The 24,177-nt window shown below is 33.9% G+C and overlaps 1 protein-coding gene across 1 annotated transcript in view; it reads right to left on the bottom strand.

Moving 5' to 3' along the window:
• Positions 1–9,101: 9,101 nt before the first annotated feature.
• The window catches only part of LOC118200418 (cytochrome P450 4C1-like), a 44,781-nt gene continuing 29,705 nt past the window's right edge, over positions 9,102–24,177 (bottom strand). The window contains exons 9-11 of the mRNA XM_035372393.2: positions 20,825–20,891; positions 18,136–18,315; positions 9,102–9,574 (exon numbers count right to left, since the gene is read on the bottom strand). Of these exons, the coding sequence (XP_035228284.1) occupies positions 9,414–9,574; positions 18,136–18,315; positions 20,825–20,891 (408 nt within the window). The 3' untranslated portion in view covers positions 9,102–9,413. The remainder of the gene's footprint in view (positions 9,575–18,135; positions 18,316–20,824; positions 20,892–24,177) is intronic.

Below are 24,177 nucleotides of genomic sequence, written 5' to 3'. Positions count from 1 at the left end.
CCATGACTTCGTAGTGTAACGGTAGCACACTCGACGCTTATTTGAGAGGTCCAGAGTCCGGCGAGGGCATTGCTTATTTTTCATGTTTCCGACTTCAAAATCCTAATGACCATACAGTGGCGTCCGAACTAAAAGGTGGTGGATGATGATGATCACCACAACAATTTGGCGATTGGCTCCCCTAATCCCCAATCTCCCTTTAAAAGGGGGTATGTAAGGTATTTTCTCTCTCTTTTCTGCATGTTTTTGTGGTGTAACGGTAGCACACTCGGCACGTATTCAAGAGATCCAGGGTTCGAATCCCGACGAGGGCATTGCTCGTTTTCCATGTTTCCTTCTTCAAAAATCCTAATGACTCTGCAATATATATAATATATTAGTTTTGTTTCTCATCTTATAATACGAGGGCCATCCAGGAAGTAGATTACGTTTCCGTCTGTGTCCGCTAGGGGCGGGGCTAGCGCGACCATCTTGGGGTCAGAGCGTTGCGCAGCTCAGTCTGCATCTAGCCGTGCTAGTGAGAGGTTCGTGCTGTGCTCCGTTCAGATACTGTGACGGTTTGAAATGTCTGCGTTAATTGAAAATCCCGCGAGCTGCGAGGTGCGCTCAGTAATAAGGTTTCTGACTGCAAAAAACTGTAAACCGATAGAAATCTATCGGCAGCTTCGTGAAGTGTATGGGGACAACATTATCACTGAAGGTGGAGTGCGTCAGTGGGTCATAAGATTTCAAAATGGCCGAACCAATGTTCACGACGAAGATCGAAGTGGGAGACCCAGCATAGTGACCGCCGAACTTCTCGAAAAAGTCGATGCTAAAGTCCGTGAAAATCGAAATTTCACAATAACGGAACTTTCTTTGAGTTTTCCACAAATTTCGCGAAGTTTGTTGCACGAAATCATCAGCGAAAAGCTTGGTTACCACAAGTTTTGTGCAAGATGGAAGGCAAGAAGAGGTAACGAAGTGGTTGAAGGCGCAGGCGGCCGAATTTTTCGACGAAGGAATTTCCAAGCTCGTACATCGCTACGATAAATGCCTTAATTTGTATGGTGACTATGTAGAAAAGTAGTATTTGAGTGTGGCTTTCATCTGTATATAATAAAATTTGTTTCCTATACTTTGTTTATTTTTTTATTCCAAAACGTAATCTACTTTCTGGATAGCCCTCGTATATTAGTTTCATTTCTGATCTTTATTCTATTTGTTTACATAGTATCATTCTCCTCTCTCTCCAAGTACATTTAGTGCATTCCTCTGTTTTTATGCGATTTGCCTGTATATGTTTCTGTATTTATTAGTCGTATAGTAATTTTTCATAAGTATATTACTGTGTTTCATGGGGTTTTTATCTATACATAATACTAGTATTTTTACTATTATTATTATTTCTGGTTTGACTGAAATAGAGCTACCTCCAAAATTGACTTCTGTATCTAATAGAGCTTTAAGGACCTTATATGTTTTCTGTGCTGTAGAGGACTTTCAGCATTAGTACTTCTCTGTAGGCTTCTATGACATAAAAACCTTTCCATAGACCCTTTATTTAACTGTATTTCTAGTTTCGATTGTCTTAAGGGGACTCGTACACCTTAAACCCCTCATGATCTTCGAATATGTGACTGTTGCAAGAATTGGGATATTTTATTGATTTTAAAAGTAATTACTTCCTAACTTTTTACAGCTGACTACATAATATAGCTGCTTTGGAAACTAGTAACCAGAAAGTTTGTGTTGCCACAAATATTTTTGTAATTTAATCCTCTTTGTGACAAAATATTTCGCCACGTTTCCACCTTGCGCGCACGATATTTTAAAAATGGCTAATGGTACATACTTGAAATTGGATGTAATTCTTTATATGGGCACTATTTTCTAACTGAACCAACAATCTGATGAATAGTTTGATAATGAAAAATTTTATGGACGAAAATATTACAAATTTTTTTATTAAAATACATTTTATAAACTCAACTCAAAATAAAATAAAAATTTAACATGAAATTTTTAGAATTTTAGGTTCACAGTAGTTTCCAAATGTTATGAAAGCTACATATTAAATATGGAATTAAATTATGAAACAGAATGTTTTAAACTGTGCGCGCAAGTTGGAAACATGACAAAAAATAATGTCAAAAAGCAGATTAAATTATAAAAATATTTGTGGCAACACAAACTTTCTGATGACTATTTCAGAAAGCAGCTATATTATGTAGTCAGCTGTAAAATGTTGGTAGTAATTGCTTTTAAAATAAATAAGTTATCTCAATTCTTACAACAGTCACCTATTCAAACATCTTATGGGTTTTAAGGTGTATGAGTCCCCTTAACAATTTCACAACACAAACTTAACTATAGCTTGTTTTAGTTGCAAGTCTGTACTTCACTGTTTTGTATTCCCTTTAGTGTTCACTGGAAAATCCTTTTAGTACGGTCATTATAAAATGTGTTTTCATATTCTCTGATTTCTTTAGATTTAATATGCGTAAAAAGGAAAATTCCTAGTACAAATTAGTATAATCGAGCAGAAAGTTTTTATTTTTAATTCTCTGATGGATATTTGCAAGGAAATAAAGATTTAAATATTTCGAAAGGTTTGAAGCATAATTTATTTACAATAAAAATATACGTATGTCTGATACGACTGTGACTGAATCAGAATCATTGTGTATACCCGATGAAGATACACCGTTATGCAAAGCCAATATAAACCTTCCCTTTGGGCCTGAAGAAATATAAAGATAAGATTAAAACCCTGTATTCATAATGCACTAAATTTGTTAAAAGTAAATAAATCGTAGGTTATTTCTTCCATTACAACTGCTAAATACACTAGGAGCTTTTAAATACCTAACACGTGAAGGGCCCGACTTCAAGACTCTGGCATCTGTAATGGATGCAGCAGTCAATACTGAAACAGTATGGAAAAGGCTTCGATATCTGTATTACATGGAGAAACTAATGTTGAGTATCTTCAAGAAGTGATTATTACAGAATTCATGCTTCACCATGATATTCATTTTCTCATTCAGGAATAATGATATTTGAACTTCTTGAACAAAAACATAGTAGAGGGATAGAACATCCACAAATTCTCCTAACCTTCCTTCCTATGTGTGATCTTTGGCTGTTTTTTAATCTAAAACAAAGTTTATATGGTAGTTGGTTTCATTTCTAAGATGAGATTTATAACGCTATAAAAGCATATTTGTAATCGATTACGATAAATTGATAGTTTTACCTATTTAATATTTGAGAAATTCGATCCAAGAGTGCACTGATATTGGATGAAACTGCTTTTGACACATCTAAGATTTGGAATGTTTAATTTGTACCATTTGGTAGGATCTAAAACGCTTCAGTCTGACCTTCGTTTTTAAATAGAATCAATTAAGTAAATATAAGTGTAAATATTGTATCATCCGCAAATTTCTGAAATTTTCCGATGATAATATAAATATAGCAGCACAAAAACATAAACAAATTTCATTGAATCCTATGAACACGATTCTGTTCTATGACGCTTTGCCATCTCTCCGCAACTGGAGAACTTTCTCCTTAAAAAATATTAACTTATTCGTAAAGAAGTTACGGAGGTGTTGTTTTGACAGTCTCTTCAGAAATAAACTATAGACCGTGAATAGAATTTTAAATTGGCCTGATAAGATGAAAATCCGAGAGGGCAAGTTTTAGTGAATATGGGGAAGGACACAATGACACAAACCATTTTAGCACTACTCAATAAGTCTTTCTTTGATATGTGTCTCCGAAGAATGCAAATGCATAGCAAGTACGGGCGTAGATTTAGCACCTACAGTGATCAAGCGATCAAGTGTAATTACTGGTTTTGGAAAATATTAAGCATACCCAAGACTCTATCCCAGTCAGACACCAGCACTTTATTGCAATAATTTAAACCCGGCTGTATATAAATCTAATAAGCAGTGTTATGGGTAACTCTGCCACATCCACATTTAGCGCCAGCTAAACTCTTAAGAATGGAGAGTCTCTTCCTGGCTTTTGAGATGATGTATTCAACATTCTTAGTCTATTTCAATTCGTTATCAAAGATGCACCCCAGATAAGTTGAAACATCATTATGCTGCAAGAAAGAGCCTCTAAACAAGATCAGAAGTGAAAGGCTTTGTATTTAAAGTAAAATACTGACTAGTAGGCTTCTCCAAGTTTATAGTCATATTATTCTCCAAGCTCCAGCTCTCCAGCCTCTTGAGAGCTGTATTTATTATTACAGTATTTAGCCTGGATTGATAACTCTTAGTTGCATAGCAACAAATCGCAAGATCGTCAGCAAAAAGGGCAGCGTTAGTCAATCCATCAGAAGTCAAGATATTCGTTAGGTCATAAATAAAGATATTAAATAAAATAGCGTTGATCACCGTGCCCTGCGGTAAGACAGTTTCACGTTGTTTAAAGTTGGACACAGAATCACCGAAACAAGTGGTGGAGAAATGTTGTGAAAGAAAACTCCTGATCCAAGAGTGCATATTACTGCGCACACTCAGGTTTTGAAATTTCTGGATACATTTAAGTCGCTAAACATTGTCAAATGCAGCATCAAAGCCCACAAACATAGCCAAAACAGAGCATCTCTGATCGAAGGCGTCCTTTATGGACTGACAAGATAAATTGTTGGTTTGTGGACATCCGTTTTCTAAATCAGGCCTGAGTTGGAGATATGAGGTTATTATTCAAGAAACCCTGGTCTAGAAGAAAAAACGAATTAAATGCGTTGGAAATATCCCTGTCATCAGTTAAAACACCACTACCAATTTTCAACGGCTCTCTAGTAAATGCAATTTTCTTATTCTGTAATTTGTTCACATAAGTTATAAACTCTTTTGCCATCCTTCCTATAGTCAATTTTAGAAATGAAATCATTGAAACAGTTTCTTTTAGCAGAAACAATTTCTTTACGTAGTATAGCAACACACTTTTCCCAGAATTGAATGTCCTCAGTCTCTTTGAATGTTGAGCAGCTGTACGAGACATAGAAGATTTTTCTTTAAGAATGGCAACACCAGAAAGTTTTATAAATTGCTTGCCTCTCGGTATCCACTTTTTTGCAATATCAAGACAATAGTAGTAAATCTAGAAAAGACGTGATCAACACTCTCGCCTGCTTCACAGAAACTAGAAGTAGATCCAAAAATAGACTTAAGACCTAAGTAAAGTCATCCCAATTAGCTTTAGTAAAATTCCATCTGTGTCTAACTGAATTCCTTAGTGATTTATCGAAGGTAAGTTTGAAAGTAGTAAGAATCATGCGATGGCCAGAGCCAGGATCGTAAATTACTTCTCTCTCAGCATCATCGAAAATGTCTGCAGGAGCTAATCTCAAGTCTGGATTGGTTCCACTACCGTTATAGTGCAGATAGGTTGAGACGTCTGAATCATTATACAGAAGCTCCAGTGTATCAGAATTTAAAAGATCTTCCATCAAAAATCCAGCAAAATTTGTTTCTTTATAATTTCAGAGTTGACTATGGGCATTAAAATCGTCAGAAAGATTTGCTTTACTGGACAGAGTCTAGAAGCTACTGTCAAGTTTGGTTTTACTGGGTGGACTATAACAACCACAAATTTTAAAGTGTTTCTTCTATTTCCACACACATCCATATTTACTATTTTTGTTCCGTTGTATGAGAAGAGATCACTAACTTCATGAAAATTAGAAATCAGGCCAAAAAGTAATAAAACAAATTGTTTATTAAATAAAGAGGCGTCAGTTGCTTCAGAATTCCCCTGAACCGACTGGCGGAATTTTGGTGGGATCTCAGCAAACATTCTTGATTCGCTAGTACATCGAGAGTTTCACGTTTGAGGGATAATACGTAAGTAATTTTTTAACTTTTATTGCACTTCTTCATAAATGGATTTATTTACTACAATAGGTCAGAAACACCTTATAAGTTTTCTAAATATAAACTGCTTCAAAGACCTAATACAGTAAAAATAAAAATTAAATATGTGTATTTTCCGAAAATTGTATATAAAATATAAGTATATATATATATATACTTTTATTTTATATACAATATATATATATATATATATATATATATTAATTAATGTAAATTTCAAGAAAATAATGAAAACATTAAACTAGCTATACAAAAGTATTCAGTCGTATACAAAAATTCAAATTTTTCTATTTATTAATAATTTATTATGATCAATATTAAAACTGAAAATTTTATAAATTCTTTAGCGAATTCTTCTATTTGAGTTAACATCAAATTTTAATTTGAAGGAGTGATTAGTTTGAATTTATAAAGAGCGAAAGTTGAAAATTCAGTTTAACTAAGACAAGCTATTTTCCAAAGAAAAGCCGCCTACATGATGTAGTGGTTAGGGAAGCCGACTGCGATACCGAAGGGCCCAGAGGTTTGAATCCCGGAGAAAGCATGGTTGTAACTGTCCGTCTCTTCATAGGAGGTAAAGGTGGCAGCCTATTAAATGCCTCTACAATAAAGTGGCCACCACTTCCGGCCTTAGGAGAGGCCAATGTCGAAAAAAGCAAAATAGTGCTCGCCGTTCGGAAAAAATAAGTTTAAAAGAAAAAAAATTATATAGATAGTAATAATCACTATCACACTTCCAAATTGTCTATAGTTCCAAATTCAACACTATAAAACGGGTTAAAGGGATATCAGCAAGAAAATTTAATAACTCCAGATTTGGGATACCAAAGGCTCTATTCTCGAATGAAAAGCAAGCTATTTAAGAGCGCCAAGATAAATCCTGCTCCACCAGACATGAAAATTCTCTTTTAAGCTGCTGTATTTTATGATGATAAATTCAGTAGTAAAACATTACATCAAAACACCATGGCCATAGATGGTAAAACCCATGGATTAGTGAAAGTAATCTGAAAAAAGCCAGGATTTTTTTAAAGCATTTGACATTTTAAGCATAATAGAATTTCTTGGATGCTGTTATTTTTCAGCAACAAATCAAAACTCATATTATTTAACATAGACATGAGAAAACGTGTCTATGTTAAATAATATGAGTTTTGAAGAAGCCAGCGCAGAGTTTGAACTATGCGATTTTTATGGGTTACTGTGAAATATGGAGGAAGTTTGGGAAAAGTGTGGATAGGTATGCCAATGACTTGATGGGTACACCGGAATTTATTGAGTGTATTATGAATCAATATGTAGTTGAAGATATCTTTAGAAGAAAGCTAATAAATAGTGCGGATAAATTAGTGTTAAGTGCAGACTTCATTTTACAAGCGAACAGTGATCCGAAGCATTTGGCTCTGAATACAAAATTACGATTCTTTTCTATAATATTCCTAACCATCTTGAAACTCTTAGTCTTCACATTCAGACCCATGTTGGACACTTGACCCAAAGATTGATCAAATCTGTGTCTCCTAGATTGAAAAGAGAGAAAATGCAAGAGGAAATGCAATAAAATATTGAAGATTAAATTTTTAAGTTTATTTCTTTTCACGAAAATGCTGAATACTTCGGTGTAGCTTATTTATCCCTTGTTTTAATTTCGCACGATATGTTACTTTTAATTTTTCCTTCATTTATCAATTTAAACTGCTTCAAATTTTTAGATTTATAAAAGTGCTGAATATTTTTGTTTCGATACTAGTTCTACGGAACTGTGAAGCTCATCATATAAAGGATATAACACACTTATTTAAATAAAGAAAATGTATTTGCATAAAAATGAGATTAAAAAAAAGAACAAGAAGAATGAAATGTCATACGTCAACTATTTTCATTGGTGACGCAATATGGTAGCAGTTACAGATGCATGGCCATTTCCTAGATATTTTCTCAACAAATTTGAGACTTCAAGGATAAGAAATCTTCCTTGTAATTCTTATCAATATATTTAGTGATAAAATCAGATGCAGTTTATCATTTGCATCTAAAACATTATACTGATATTTTCTGATTACTCATATCTCCTTTTCAATTATGCTTTTGTAAACTGGCGGAAAACTTGCGTTGTTGTGACTTATCTGATTCATTTGAGAGTAACATCAGAACATACTCACAAAATTCATTGTGGCAAGTAGTGCAAGATTAGCCTGTCGCTAGCAAGGGCTTTGAGCACTATGCAGGTGACAGCACGACTTTGCTCAGTTCCGCCTCCAATTTTGACGGAAAGCATCCTGGTGGGACGGGTCAGAAGATCTGTCTCCCTCTTTCCCTGCCACCAATCTCTTGGGAGGACAGCATACTTATAGTGTCCCCATGCCACGAGTCACTAACCACTATCCCGGATGAGGGGCGAAAAACCGTTGTTTTGTTATCTTTGTGGATCGTAGATACTCTTCTGCTCATAAACAAAATGAAGCATTTTAGAAGAAACAAGATATTTTATCTGCGGGCGAGACTATACGGATAATATTTACATTTTTACTCAGCCGGCGAATTCTTGCAGCAAAATGAGAGTTACTTAAAGACGAGCTGTGACAACGCTGAAAATGAAAGTTTCGCGCATTGTTTTGATGCTCATATTTCGTGTAAAAGCCTTTTAAGCCCCGTTTATTCTTGGATTTATCTGAGCTAACAGAGACAACTGATGTAGCCGACCCATCTCCAAAAATCAGCTTTTTCCTATACGGCAGCAAGTTGAAAAGTCTGAATTGCAGGCACAGCGTAGCTAGTTAACACATGGAACTGGCTTTGTTAGTTCAAATAAATCCCCGTGTGAATGGCCCTTTATGGTTTCCACATGCAGTTATTTCCATAACTTCCGCAATTCCCCAGATATTTTCATAACTATGAGTTTTGCGTTTGCTTCTTCAATACGTCACATTTTTCTCTTTCAGGTAGCGTTATCTGGATCAACATTTATTGTATTGGGTTTCATGTGGTTTGTGTTTTATTTTTCAAAATGATTGTAGAATCCTACAAAATATAATTTTAGGAACATGAAGATAGAATAAAACGAAACCTTGCCATAGCAATGAAGTACTACTGAAGTGTGACTACTGCTAGCACTGGTACACAACGGCAAGAGAAGCAGAATTTTAACCTTGCATTTGCAAAGTTAATTATGTAAGCGCATAGATACCAAGTGATAAAAACATAAACACATCCAATAATTTATATAAAATGTTTTATTTATATATCACAGGTGGACTTATGTACACTGCGGATGACTTTAGGTTCTAGTTCATTTACAGCAGAATACTTCACAAATATGACTCATACAGAATGTGTTGTTGGTTTTGTACTTTGAATGTTTCTACGGCAACACATGTTCTGTTGCTCTTAACATCCTATAACACAAAACAGATGAGTTAAAAAACTAAAAATAATGCTACTTCAGAAGTTAAATCCATGTAGAAAAAAGTATGCAAGTTCTTTTAATTCGATTTTAAGCTTATCTCTAGCATCCCTTTTTCATCGACGAACATTTTATGGTCGCAAGGAGAACCGTAGGCGTAATGGATTGGGCCATCTCAACGTAACTTTCATGTAAACATTCATCATATCTCTCGGATCTAAAGAGATAACCTTTAAATTTCGGATAATATGGCTTAAAATTACTCTTGTTTCGATCATTCCATACCTCTGACCTGAAAAGAAAGAAATTGCTTATAGTAAATAATATAATTAAATTAATAGAAATAAATAATAGAAATAAATAAGAAGGAACTTGCACTTGAACGATTAGTCTAGTAAGCCATTTCAAATAATTTCAGTTTTCGTTAATTTTAGATTTTAAAATACTTATAGATCATTCAGAATAAATTCCTTAAAATATAATCCAATATGGATTATCCAATATGGATTATATTTTAAGCAATCCAATATTGCTCATTCTGATTGCTTATTCCGACAATTTTTCCTACCTTGGGCAAACGATAACGCAATCCTCAAGATGTTAAGATTCTGCAAAAGAGTCCTTGTCAAATTCCGTATTCTCCTCATGCCTATGCGTTTCAGTAGTCACCGAAGGGTAATTGCCTCCACAATGCACTCATGTTCAAATTCTTGATAAGGGACGGTTTATAAAGACTGTAGCGTAAAAAAAATATAATACACGCTTGTAATTGTTCGAACTGCATACGCAGAGGATAATGTAAACTACATTTAACCAAAAAGCTCTTGATAGGTTGCTGCTAATGAAAGCAAGAAACATAACCTCCGAATTCCATACACGGTGATGTTTAATCAGAACTACAATTAACAAAGCAATCTTCTACTATTACCAACGTTATTTAAGACGTTTAGCCAAGGATAAATGGGGGCGATATTTTTTTTTCTTTGATGCATACCAAGTGTTCACTGAATTTTTATTTGTCTGTGTTATCTATCTATAAATGTCACAGAGTGATATAATATCAATTTTGCAATATGAGTTCTCACTGAACTATCTCATCACATCCTCTATAATGAATATAAATAAGACCATTAATAAGTACGCATATGGTATTTGTTGCAAGCAAAAAGACACTTTCGTGCAAACCGTATAATTTTTTATTCTTAATTAACTATTTATTTTTTGGTTCGAATTTTCTGTATTTCTCTATTTATTACACTCTGCGTACAGTAAACATAATGTTTTATTTAAATCCAAATGGCAATTTTAGGAATGCTGCCATTATTCTAACTGGTCAAGATGCAAGCTTGCTATCAGTTTTCCAGCGATAACTACAAGGCCATTGCTAAGCATGTTCACATTTGCATATAGAAGTATGGTTGTAAGTTAATGAAAGCCATGCCTCCAAAGCAGGGCGATATCCTCGTTACACTGAAAACATTTTTCACTGCTAATACTGAAACTAGTACATATCCATCTCGCATAACGTAACTCATAGTCACAGTTACGTCTTCAGTAAATTCCAGTTTTTCGTTTCATATTGTGACATCAACCTGCGACATTGGTGAGAACTCATACCGTAACAATGATATTATGTTGGTCTGTGTTACTTATAGACAGACAGACAGACTATAAGATATTTCACCTGCCTTCGTGGTGTAGTGTTCTGCACGCTGGGCCGGTATTCCAGAGGTCCGTGGTTCGATTCCCGGCGAAGGCGATTGCTCATTTTTCATCTTGCCTACTTTTAAAAAATACCTAATGTCTCTACATTGGCGCCCGAAGGTACCCTAAAAAACCCATCTGCCCTTTAAAAGGGGGAGTATAGTATAAGGTATTTCTCCCGCCTTCCTAGCGTGCCTTCGTGGTGTAGTGGTTTTGCACGCTGGGCCGGTATTCCAGAGGTTCGCGGTTTCCTAAAAAATACCTAATGTCTCTACAAGACAAGTAACAATTTATTAAACACCTTTTATGCATCAAAGGTATATAAATATCGTTTCCGTTTGTTCTCTATTGGACAAACCACTAACTGAGAGAAATTGCGGGTTATTCATGGGGTACTAAATGTAAGTCTATATTTGCTCATAAGCTTTTCTTCCTCTAGACAAACCCCTTCGGTGTGTGCACACAACTTTAGCATGATGTTTTCCATATGCTATGCTAAACATAATTTGTAGACAGTTTCTCTGGTATTAATTTTTGGCAATTAGCACGCTTTTGTACCATTCATAATTTAATGTTTTGATTTATTTTGACATAATATAATTGTTGATTAATAGCACACACTTAATACGTATAAAATTTTCCATGGATGTAAATTCTCAATTCTGTAATCAGATTCCACTGAATGTAAATTATTAAGCCGTATACAGCCTTTCTCACTGATTAGATGTAATGTATTATAAAATTCTACCACAACACTTTTAAGAGTAACCTGCTGTACAACCTGTACCTTCAGTTTATATGCAAAGTATTGTTACATTAATATACTTTTCATTTTGATGTTATACTACTATATTAGAGAAAAATGTATGTCTAGATGTATGCATATATGAAGAGTGCCTGGAAATATCATTTGTCTAAGCAGAAACTTTGATTTTGTGCAAGAGCATGCTAATATTACTAGACCTTAGATTATTACTTATATTACTTGAATATAGCAGAGTACAGTAAGGCTTTCTGCATATGTGTAGGAATGTTTTAATGAAGGAAGTAACAATGAAAACTGGACCATATTTGCACTATCTCTTAATTTATTATGCGTATTAATCCTACACATAATTTTATTTCGCAGCGATACTACGCTATTATTAACTTAGAACTCTTTTTCGCATTATTGGTTAAGCTACCGTTTCATTACCTTTAAAATTATATTTTTATATATATATATATTTTTTTTTTGTGTTTCTTCATACGTTTTCATTCTTTGATGCTTATTTGCAATTTATTGCGCAAGTTTACCTAACACACGACCTTAGCTAAATATTATTTACTTTCGCATTGTTTTAGGTTATTTCTTCTGAATGGATTTAAAAAGATAAGGAAACTTGAATCTGAATCACAATTTCATAAGGTAAGACTTTTTAAACATTTGGGTGAACTTTAGATAGTGTGTTCGAAGATAAGCCTTTCCACCCAACTCTGTTATTTTATTCTTGTTAAACCACTTGTAATATTGTAAGGAATACTTCAAGATTTCGTGGTATGAAAACTTGTTTAATTAATGAATATATTTGGTTCAGATTTCTACCAAAGAACTGCAGAAGTGGGATTGTTTCAATTATTTTGCACTTCATTTGCTTAGTTTTCAGAAGTACATCTTCAGACCTATTTAATCTATAAGTGGAATTTGCTGGGATATGTAGCCTTCAAAATATATTTGAAGATACATCTATATGAATCGCCTCTTTTGACTGGTATTAAGGAGTAAATTTCTGTCATAAAACTATATAGGGAACATGTGATGCCAAGTATTGATTTAGGAAAACATTAGTACTCTCCATATCGTTTTTGACTGATCTCCAAAATTCTGACTTAAAGCATATTATCCCAGTCCATTTACCCTAATTCATTTTTCTATTTTGTTCATCTACTTGAGATAAGATCTTGGCCATTTAATTTCTAGTACTTGGATATTCTTGGTAACTTCCTTAATGATCTTATCTGGAAATTACCGAATGATGCCCACGTGAACTTTCAACCAAGTGATTCAATTTTATAAGCGTCATTTTCTTGTGTAAGAGCTTTAATTTTTTTACATTCGATAAGTAAATCAGAAAGTGCAAAAGCGCTCATAAGCCGTCGTATTTAACATGTAATTTTAGAGAACTGAGCGTTATCTCATAAATAATTTCGTATGAATCGAAAATCGGATAAATGAGCTGAATCGAAAGATCTAGAGGAAGGTATTAATATTTTCGTGCAGAATATTCCTCATTCTTCTGCTAATAACTAGACTACAGCTACAAGTTGAAGCAAGGCCGGGACCTGTGTATTCATTATATATTACAGATATCGCCGGACCTTGCTACTTGTTAAACTTCAGCCCAATTTTGAGGAAAAATAGTCTAGGAGCTGTCCAAGCAACTACTCGAGAGAACTACCCGCTCCCTGTGTACTTTGAGGCTTCCTTGCAGCATAGAACTATACACTTACAAACAGTCATGTCTTCTCTTAAATTCGAACCCGAGACTACCGGTATGGCAATCAACGTCTCTAACAACTATACCATCTGGGCGGCTTAATAATAATAAAACAGCGTAAGCTGGAGAAAAAAATGAATTGGGTATGGAGAGGAAAATAATAAGATGTTAAGTTACTGAACGCTAAGCTATAGTGGACTGCGCTGATGATGTGATGTTACACTGCGACATTGAAGTAATGTCATAATGCAGCGATGATGTGATTGTCACAGTGCAATGCTGATCTGATTTGCCTATCTCATTAAGAACTTAAGCCAATACACATTCGTATCCAATGTACCTATACCAGCCAATGTACCTGTGTATGAAATTTTTATTAATTGTACGCTGAAACATATATGCATAGGCCCTTGTTTGGCCACGTCAAAACCTCATACTCTCCATTAATAAATTTCGGATGCAGCCCTCGACGGAAGCCGCGAGGGCTGTGTTGTTTTAGATAGGTGCGGGTATCGGACGAAACCCGATTTGTCACATAAAGCCGTCCGGGTGTCCGGGTCCTACATTCACCTTTCACCTGTCTTAATGCAATGTCTTGAAGTAACGCAACCGCTATACGATTCTTCAGTACTTCAAAGTGCTAAATGTATTGGAATGTAACGACTGCCAGATGCTTTATCATTCCGTTTACCATTTACCTGGAGGTATTTCGCCCCATAGCGAAGATATAAAATAAAATGTATTGTAGGGATTTTTTTAATTTTCGAATGTATTTCGAATGTATTTTCGAATGTAGTTATTTTTAATTTTGAAACCCTTTCCTTAAATTTTTTTTCCACCTACAACTTCTTACCAGAATGAGTTTTCGGTATCGCGTTTTATGTCAATGAAGTAGAGGCAGTATTTAATGTAAAGTTCTGTCACTTGCGTAGAACAGCTCAGAAGTTTTCAGTAGAGCGTGTTTTACCTTCGTGTCACATCGTCACTTTTAAGCCTATCTTACTACGTCTTACGTTCGTGTTAGTATTCACCGGTTAGATTTAATTATGGGCCAACTCAGTTAGTTACTTTTGTACAGCTTTGGCTAAAATTTAGTTAGTTAGAATTAGTTTAGTTCCTTATTTTCTATCTTAAGTTAAAGCCCAAGTGGAGGCTTTCCTGTAAGCCCGAGAGGGGCCGACTGTTATCATTTCTTCGAAGAAAAGTATATTTTGAACCCTTCTTTGGACTTTATTTTTATAGTTGTATGAAGACCAGCGAATAATCGCTAGACTCTTCACTAAAGTTCTAATAGCCAGGGGCACGTAAATTAACTAAAGTTTTATAGCATTATTCACCTCAATCAGACTTTTACACAGACTTAAGTATAACAGAAACAAATTCTGCTTTTGTGGAGAATTCAGAACATGCGTTCAAATTCCATTTGAATCCGAAATACAAATCCGTTACGTCCTAATAAAAATGGTTCGAACTTAAATGATTACAATTAAAAGCGTCCTGCCAAAGCCGATAAATTTACTTAGCCAGGTCCTAATACCATCATAATTAATTCTACAAAAAGACTTTAACGATTATTACACACGCTAATGTGACAATCAAAATCGTAAAAACTTACGCTAAATACAAGGTTGTTTTTACGATTTTGATTACTTAGAAGCAGTTTTTGACAAGCGTTGTCTTTGAGCGAAACAGAAAATTTTTAATTTCTTTTTCACACGCCTCCTGTCGTCAGGTAGTTTTTCGCTGTTTACCGCATTCTTTCACATTGTAATTGTAGTAAAACCGGTTTGCAGCGCAATGTTTAGCGTTCGAATCCCGACGAAAATATTGTTAATTTCCTCACATTTCTTATTCAAAATCATGGTGTCTCTGCAGTGCGCAAAAACTAAAATGTGGTGGACAATGATTTGTCACCATGGAACTCGGCGATTCTGCCCCCGCCTTCTCACTCGCCTTTTAAGTGTGAAAGGTAGGGTATTGTTATTATATCCTTTCCCTCTATCGCATGGAAGGTCCGAAGTGACAACATCGTTGGTTTTTCCCGTTTCCTGCTTAGAAGTAAAGCTATGGCATCTGCATTACAAACGATAATTAGAGCAGTCTCTTCACCATTCATCTTTTTAATTTAATCTGTCTAATACTAATTAACAAATTGATTGATTTAAACAAACACGCGTTTACAGAAATAGAAGTCCTTATCTTACGTTTCTGTATAATATTTTTTCAAATTCTTAATGAAAAACTCATTTCTGAGATGACTACATTGAAACTACAATCTACATTAATCATAAAACATTACTTCTTTAAACAGAGCTTTTTTGACAGGCGCAATTCACAGGTAATAATAAAATATAGTAAAATAAAATAAATAAATAAATCTAACTTTAAACATACGCAAGAATTTTAATCAGGTAATAGTCTAATAATTATCATTAATTTTACTGAATGTTCAAGAAATAAGATAACAGGTGCGAATTTTACATTTAATTATTAAACTTTATTTCTTTAATAGTGGTTTTTCAAAAGAAAGTCACAATCAAAATAAATGAATAAAATAATTCTGAAATAAAGTAAATTAATAAACCAAACTAGAAAGCTTTTCGCTCTAATAAAAGTAATATTTAATGATATGTAATTACCATAATAATGGAATAAAAACCTTCACTCACTGGTATTAATTTTGATGCAGAAATGTACATTAAATTTACAGCTATTTGAAAGTTGTAGAGTACAGTAGATAATTTTCTATATGAAACTGGAGTAGTAGGAAACTACCCAAGAGAAGGGTTAAAATACCCTTTATTAAATCTTTGAAAATTTACAATGCATAAACACGAAGCTGAAGAACTTCGCCTCAGCTTGGGCGGTAACTGAAAATCAAATAACGAAACTAAAATTTGAGGATATTAACACAATGATAGCACTAAACTACAGGGCTCGGCGAGATCCCTTAACTTAACTAGTAGCAGCAAATAAATGCAACTAAGCCACTTGAAACAGCAATAAGCAAGCGTATCTGCGGCAGAAGTGGAGGCTAGAGCCTAACTCTCTCTCTCTCCTACCGAAACTCGGCTTGTAAATACTTCCTGCAAAGTAGAAATTTGTATTCCCTCACGCGCGCTACAAAATTTAAATATTCTGGCACTGCCAATTAATGGAATGAAGGCCTATAGGAAAGGGTTTAAAATAAACTTTAACTTCTTAGTTAAAATAAATATAAATCCCTAAAAAGTAACATTGATAAACCCGTGGGTCCATCACTCCAAGTGGTAGGTTTAGCAGAAAATGTTTCAAAGTCCGTCGTTCGGTAAGTATGAGACTAGGTGGCAGCTGACACGTGAAAACGGGTCCGGACACCAGGGCGGTTTGCGTAGCCTATTCGGGTATTGTCTGGAGCGCACAACTGTCTAGGACAAGCAGCTCCTGGTTTTCCAAGAGCACCGCACCGGAAGTTCATTTAGAGATGCTCAAAAGCACATAATGCCATAAAGGGATAGATGCTAAGAAATACAAAGGAATAGTATTTGCTGAATGTAAGCAGGCGGTACCTAAACATGGCACGTTTTAGACATGAATATTGCAGGATGAACATATAATACATATAATAATGTCACTAAGCATCAAATAAAGCAACTCTAGAGATAAATACTAAACACTAAAAGGCTAATAGATCAAATACTGGTAAGAGTGGTACAAGCACTAATTATACAAAAAATTATACGCATGTGGTATACTGTTGGTAATGTGTTGGGTACATAACAAATACTGAAGATACATGTTATACTAAAGATATAAATTTCGAGGGTAATAGTTATGATACAAAATACAGTTTATGCTCTGTACATGACATTGGGGCACCCTGTTAATCTAATACGTCAGTTTAAAGAATAATATTTCCAGATTGTAGACAGAAGAGCTGGGTGGCAGCAAGTGGGACGTGAAAACATGTCCAAAGTGTTTTACCTGGTTGCGCTTCCCGCCTAATAAGAAGGATATCAGAGGGATTTAGGTAGTATTGTCACTAAGAATGTTGGAACATGCTTACAAATTACAAATATAAATTTACAGGCTTTACTAAGTAGATTAGGAAGAATACTAAGCATAAATGCTAGTAACTGGTTATCTAACTGGCTGGTAATATATCTGGCTGGTATCTAAGCTGGTATCTAAACTTTCCACTAATTCAAAAAACTATAAAACACCGTAAAACGTTTTCTTAGAGTCTGTTTTATGGAGCTAGTTGCTTTTCAGTTAGTCTGAATCTTAGTAATAAATTTTTAAGACTCTAATTTAATAAACATAATCTTGTGAAGATACTAATTGAAAATGAACAACTTACAGGTTATTTTTCAAACTGCAAAGTAGTAGCGTATATAGCTATTATATATTATAAGTATTTATCATATCGATTGCTTGTCTAAATATTTCCATGTAATTATAAGAGTGAAGACCCGAATTCGTTCTGTAAATAAAACCTCATTATGTGATAAAAAAAAATTTCCTTTATTTTAGCTAAACCATGTTAGCCATGTTACTGGTATTTTCTGACTTGATATGAAGCATGTATTTTGCTCCAAGGTAGCTAACTGATATTCCTTCACATGACTTTAAAAAGTTTGCTGGAGAAAAAAATTCTATTAATTGTTTAAATAAAGTGAAATAATGCATTTACCTATACAAGACCTGACTCCAGCGGAAAATGGAATGTAGGAAAATGTATCTCTCTTTGTATTATTTTCTGGAGAAAATCTTTCTGGATCAAATTTTTCTGGATTTGGAAACACAGCTGGATCTCTATGAAGCTTGTATATATTTAGATAAATATTTGTTCCGGCTGGAATTGTGTATGAACCTGAAAAAAAAATCCTTTATGAAAGTTCGTTCTTATTTCATCGGACATTACCCAAAAATAAATTATGTCATGTTATTTTAATGAAAATATCGCGCATGTTTGACATTTTGATAAAACTTTTCTTTATTAGAAAATATTAAGATTTTTTTTTTGACAGTAACACAGTTAAAAGTTAATATTCCATATATTACACATTAATGTATACATAGAGTTTCATAACAAGATCAAAAACCCCTCTAAATTCATAAGAAATCGGCTCATTGAGAATAATTTCTTAAACACATGCACTTCAAACGCAATCACTGTAATATACGAGGTCATCTTACATATTACATCATAGCCAAGATAAAAATAAACAATTCTAAATTTCAAAAAGGCATTTAATGCGACGCATGTGAAGGCCAACAAATAGCCCTTGAAGATCAGAAGCCTCACACAAGGCTGTAGTCATGTAATAAGGTCTTTTTCAGGTATTGAACTAGCGCAACTTAGATAATTAGCATTTAATAGCACATTTGTGATAGTTACAGTGCAGCGAACAAGTTCCTGGTTACTGGACATTCCGGAAACCATGTGGTTATGCATATTTATATTTTTTTGGAGGCGGAATATAACGCTATAAAGTATGCTTAAGAAAGAGTATCATCTTTTTTCTGCTTAACGCCCTTGATTTGGTAACTGCTGTTGTGAATTCCTTAAATTTATGCAAGCCAGTATCGCCTATAACAAGTTGTACACTGCGGAAAAAAAGTGACAGTTCTATATCTCCCGTTCTACTGGGCCGATTGACGAAATTCAACTTGCGCTTTTCCTGTCTCGAAATCGCGACTTTGTATATATATTAGATTTATATATAGCGGTTGTTTTAATATAGCTATTTCAACACAAAATCGGACTTTTTCTGAATTACATGCCAATTTTTTTCATATTTCCATTCTACCACTCAAATTATGTTAAATTTTGTAAAATTTCGTGCAGAATTTCTGGAGAAATTAAAATATTTATCTTGTCGCATTTTTTTTTCAGTTTGTGCCAAGAATAATTCACTTGGCGAACTTCTTAATTTAAAGCAACCTATTTTTCTTTCCTTTTTTTTCATTGTACACGAGGGAAAACGTCATCATTCATTATTTCAGATAATTTTAACAAAGTGCGTAAACCACATTTGGCGTTGTTGTTGTTATGGCTTATAACAAATATGCTAAATTTCAAAACGCGCCAATATGTAAACTCACTTATAACCTAGGAAATTTTGAATAAAAAACACTAAGAAACTTAGACTTAGAAATACATCTACTTTAAGATGTTGGTAAAACGTTTATAGGTTATAATTAAAACTTTTTTTTGAAAAATTTATAAAAATTATTTAAGAATACAAATTTTAAAAATAAATTATAAAAAAGGATGAGTTTTATTTGGAATGAACCTAAATTTCGAATTCTGGAAGAATGAATCAAGTAAGTTTAATAAATGAAGAGATATTAATAAATATATATCAAATTCAATTAACATTGATTATCTAAAATTTTGAGAGCTAATTTTTTAAAACCTACTCGTGGGATTTTTGAAAAACTCAGAGAATCTCAGAGAATTACAGTAAGAAATTTCCTCTTGAACAATCGAATGAATTTTAATAATAAGCGAGAAAATGGAAAGGAATTTGAGCTTGCGGAGAATCCAGGTAATTTCGTTCATTGATAGAAGCCGAAGCGGAATGACGAGAAGGTTTCCTGCGTAATTTATAACTTTGGAATGTCTTTTATGTTGTCAAGAGGAAAAAGATTTTAAAAGCTGTGTCATTGGTCTTAGCAGAAAATCCTCCCTAAATGCCAAATGATTTCGAACAAATGAGTTTCTTCGAGGAAGGCAAAGCTTTTCAAGTAGAAACTTTACAATGCTAGATTAAAACTAAATTAGACAGTTTACTTTTTTTTGTATTTTAGCACATTGACATGATTTGGTAGGGCTATGAAAATTTTTTACTGTAAACTGCAGTGCTGAAATCCGATTCATCCCAAATAATTAATTATATGACTTAGTTTGGAAAAAGTTTGAAAAAGGAAATGGATGACTAAATGAATCGAATCCTTAACAGATAAAATTGTTGTTAAATCTTTGTATCCATCAAAACACGTGAAAGAGTAGTTGGCAATGAGGTCTTTGAAAATTACTTGCTCCACCCATAGCTTTCAATATTAAACGTTTTGCTCTTCGCCTTTTACTCTCAACACTAAATAATTTTTAGCTTCTGAAGAAAAGCGTCTTTGTTTTAAGGTCTTTGAAACAGATAGAGTTTAATACTAAATTCATGTCAACCTAATATTGCCTAACTTTAGTTTTATACTGGCAAGTTTCTTTTAAAATTTAACTCATTGTCTGTTCATTTAAATACGATAAACTACATAAAATGTAAAATATTTCTTCTAAAGGTTAAGTAATCATTTTTTCCCGCTATTTTAAAAAAAAAGGGAAAAGCGGATTCAGAGAACCTAAGCTGAAACAAACTCACCAGTTTTAATGCTTTCTTTACATTTTCTTCCTATGAGGGGTCCAGGTGGATACAGTCGTAGAGTTTCCTGAAATTCGAAATAATACTGATATGCAAATATACCGGAATTAAAAACATAATTAAAAATATTATCGGGTTGGAGAGAAAGTTCTGTCGTATTTTAAATAGGCAGGTGATTTTTCTTGTAAATAAAAAAAAAACATCTGGCTAGTGAGTCAATCGGATTTTTTTTTTTTTTGTTTTTGTTTTTTTAGCTGCTGTATAATAAAAAAAGGTGCCCTTTTTTACACTTTTACACAGAGACTTAAAACTTGAGACGATTCCAGATTACATCAGAATATCTAATGAAAAATTCTTCAACAAAGCTGTGCAATGTGACTTTGTTAATTACTCCCAAGTTTTTAATTATGAAATTCTCTTCGAAGATAGAAGCGTCAGACCACTTGCAGCTCACACCTTCATGGGAGGAGACGACAACTTTTTCACTTAGATCCTCAATTGTTAGCTATTTACACTTCCAATGCATCTGATTTTGATTGAAGTTCTTCTGTTGCTTCTTTGAATAATTGTATTTAAATTGTGTTGTATAGTTGTTTTGTATTGTGTTGTATTTAGCACTACTGATTGATGTTGTTTAATTGTATTTGAATTTGTCATTGGAACTATTGCTGTAGTGTATCTTCTCGTATTGTTGTCATTGATTTCCATTGTCTTGGGTCCTCCTTGAAAGCTATGATCGCTCGTCACCTTTTTCGAACTTGTGCGATTGGATTGTCTTACTCCTTTTGGTACTTCTCTTCTTCCCCTTATCTCCGTTTTCTCATCTGAGATTTTCTCCACGTCCGGATTTATTTATGTCAAGTGCCCTTGGGCTTTAATTTTGGAACCGGCAACATTGCTCTTCGCAATAGCTCGGTCAATTATAGAGTCTAAGTCTAAGTCGTTCATCATTTACTTGTAATATTTAAAGGGAAAAACATGTCGGTAGATAAAGTGCATTTAGGACACTGCATTTTATATGAATTCCAAAAAGGAAGCAACGCATCTGTTGCATGTAAAAATTTATGTGCGGTATTTGGAAAAGATATTGTAAATGTTCGTACTTGTCAAAGATGGTTTAGCAAATTTCGTTCCGGGGACCTGAGCCTCAAAGAAAGTGTTCGATCTGGACGACCATCCAAGATCGATAATGATGTTTCGCGATCCATGTTGGAAAATAATCCACATTTAACAAGTCTAGAAATTGCAGAAGAGTTTGGCATTCATCATACAACTTTTGGAGATCACATTAAATCTCTTGGGTTTGTGTTAAAGCAAAGTGTTTGGGTTCCACATGAATTAACGGAAAAGAATTTGTCTGATCGTGTAAGAATATGTTCATCACATCTGATTAGACACAATGTGGAGCCGTTTATGGACAGGCTGGTTACTGGAGATGAAAAGTGGATTCTTTACGAGAATATTAAAAGAAAAAAATCTTTCTGCAAACCAGGAACATCATCAGCAACAGTTCCAAAACCAAGTATCCATCAACGAAAAGTACTGCTTTGTTTGTGGTGGGACAGGAAAGGTCCAGTGTATTACGAGTTGCTGAAACAGGGAAAAAACATCAACGCGGATCTGTACTGCAATCAGCTGGATAAATTGAATGCAGCTATCAAAGAAAAAAGGCCAGCATTAGCGTCCAGAAAAGGAATAATGTTCCAGCACGATAATGCTCGACCGCATACTGCAGTGGTTACACTACAAAAACTGAATGCGTTAGGATGGGAAATCCTTAGTCACCCCCCGTATTCACCTGACATTGCACCCTCTGATTATTACCTGTTCAGATCTCTGCAAAATTATCTAACGGGAAAAAAATTCAAGTCTTTTGAAAGTGTTTCTAAGGCAGTTGCTGACTATTTTAACTCCATGGATGAGAACTTCTACAAAACAGGAATTTACAGGTTACCTGGAAGATGGCAACAGGTTGTAACAAATAACGGAGCATATATAATTGATTAATATTAAACACATAGTTTTATAAATGAATTCAAATATTTTCTTTAAAATACGACAGAACTTTCCCTCCAACCCAATATAATATAAGTTTATAAACATGTTTTGCTATTAGTCTCATTTATCTGACAATGGTCAGCAAGGAGTTGAATGAGCTTTTCGTTGGCAAGAGCATTGGGCACCATATATTCGCCGTATATTTAGAGTGCCCCATACCGCACAGGCAGTATACATTTACAAGCCTCCATGCCTTCTCCGGGATTCAAGCTCCGGCCCTTCGGTACGGCAGTCAGATTTACTGACCACTAACTGATTGGCCGGCCTGAACATTTCGAAGAGCTATGGAATCGAATTATGAACTTCATATTTAGCTCAGATGATGCTCTGGCTAAAATTAGTAGAAACAGTAAACAATCTTTTGCCCAAAATTAATAGAAATGTGTGTGAAGCAAAGTAAATGAACGTATTTATTGTTTTGTTTGATTCCAATACAGGAGCATCTGAAAGTCGGAAATCTTGAATTAAAATCTTTTTCAGCATCTTTTCTAAAGCAAAGTAAGTAAGAGTTTTTAAACTTATGAAAGCATGAACTGCTCATTTTAGTGTAAAGTTGCAATATGCTTTTATTCGCGTAAGTAAAAAACTCATACTGTATGCTAGTATACCAAATTATTTGTAATTTAAAATTATTACTAAACAAACATCATGTTTGACAAAAGTCATGTTAACGATGAAAGAATACGACTAACCAGCACTCTGTGATGAAACTCTCGTCGTTAAAATTCATTATAGACATCACGTGATTTGTGCATGCGCGCAGCAAAAACTAAAACAGAACTATACTGAACTATAGAACTCATAATGGACGTTTAAGATGTAATTAGTAACTTCTGTCTGTGTTATGTACTATATAATTAGTTAGTAATGTGATTTGTAAATTAAACATCTTATTACCTTAGAAGCCTTTCTTTTTTGCGGTGAGAAGTGCTTTTTATGTGGGTAATTAATAAAAATATTTCTGAGTATATTTTTTTGGACAACAGCGAGAAAGAAGATCGACTGAAAAGGCTCACCTTTCACCTTTATTCTAAGGTAAAAAGCTCACCTTAATCAACATGTTTCTTCTATCTTATTTTTTATCTTTATTTAACATGTTTCTTCTATCTTATTTTTTATCTTTATTTAACATGTTTCTTCTATCTTATTTTCTATCTTTATTTAAAATGTTTCTTCTATCTTATTTTTTATCTTTATTAAACATGTTTCTTCTATCTTATTTTTTATCTTTATTTAAAATGTTTCTTCTATCTTATTTTTTATCTTTATTAAACATGTTTCTTCTATCTTATTTT

Source organism: Stegodyphus dumicola, chromosome 3, assembly GCF_044657685.1.
Source record: "Stegodyphus dumicola isolate Sdum_Otavi_A_Nest chromosome 3, ASM4465768v1".
Taxonomy (NCBI): Eukaryota; Metazoa; Arthropoda; class Arachnida; order Araneae; family Eresidae; genus Stegodyphus; species Stegodyphus dumicola.
The sequence above is the reverse complement of the archived record's forward strand: the minus strand, read 5'-3'. Positions and strand labels throughout refer to the sequence as shown.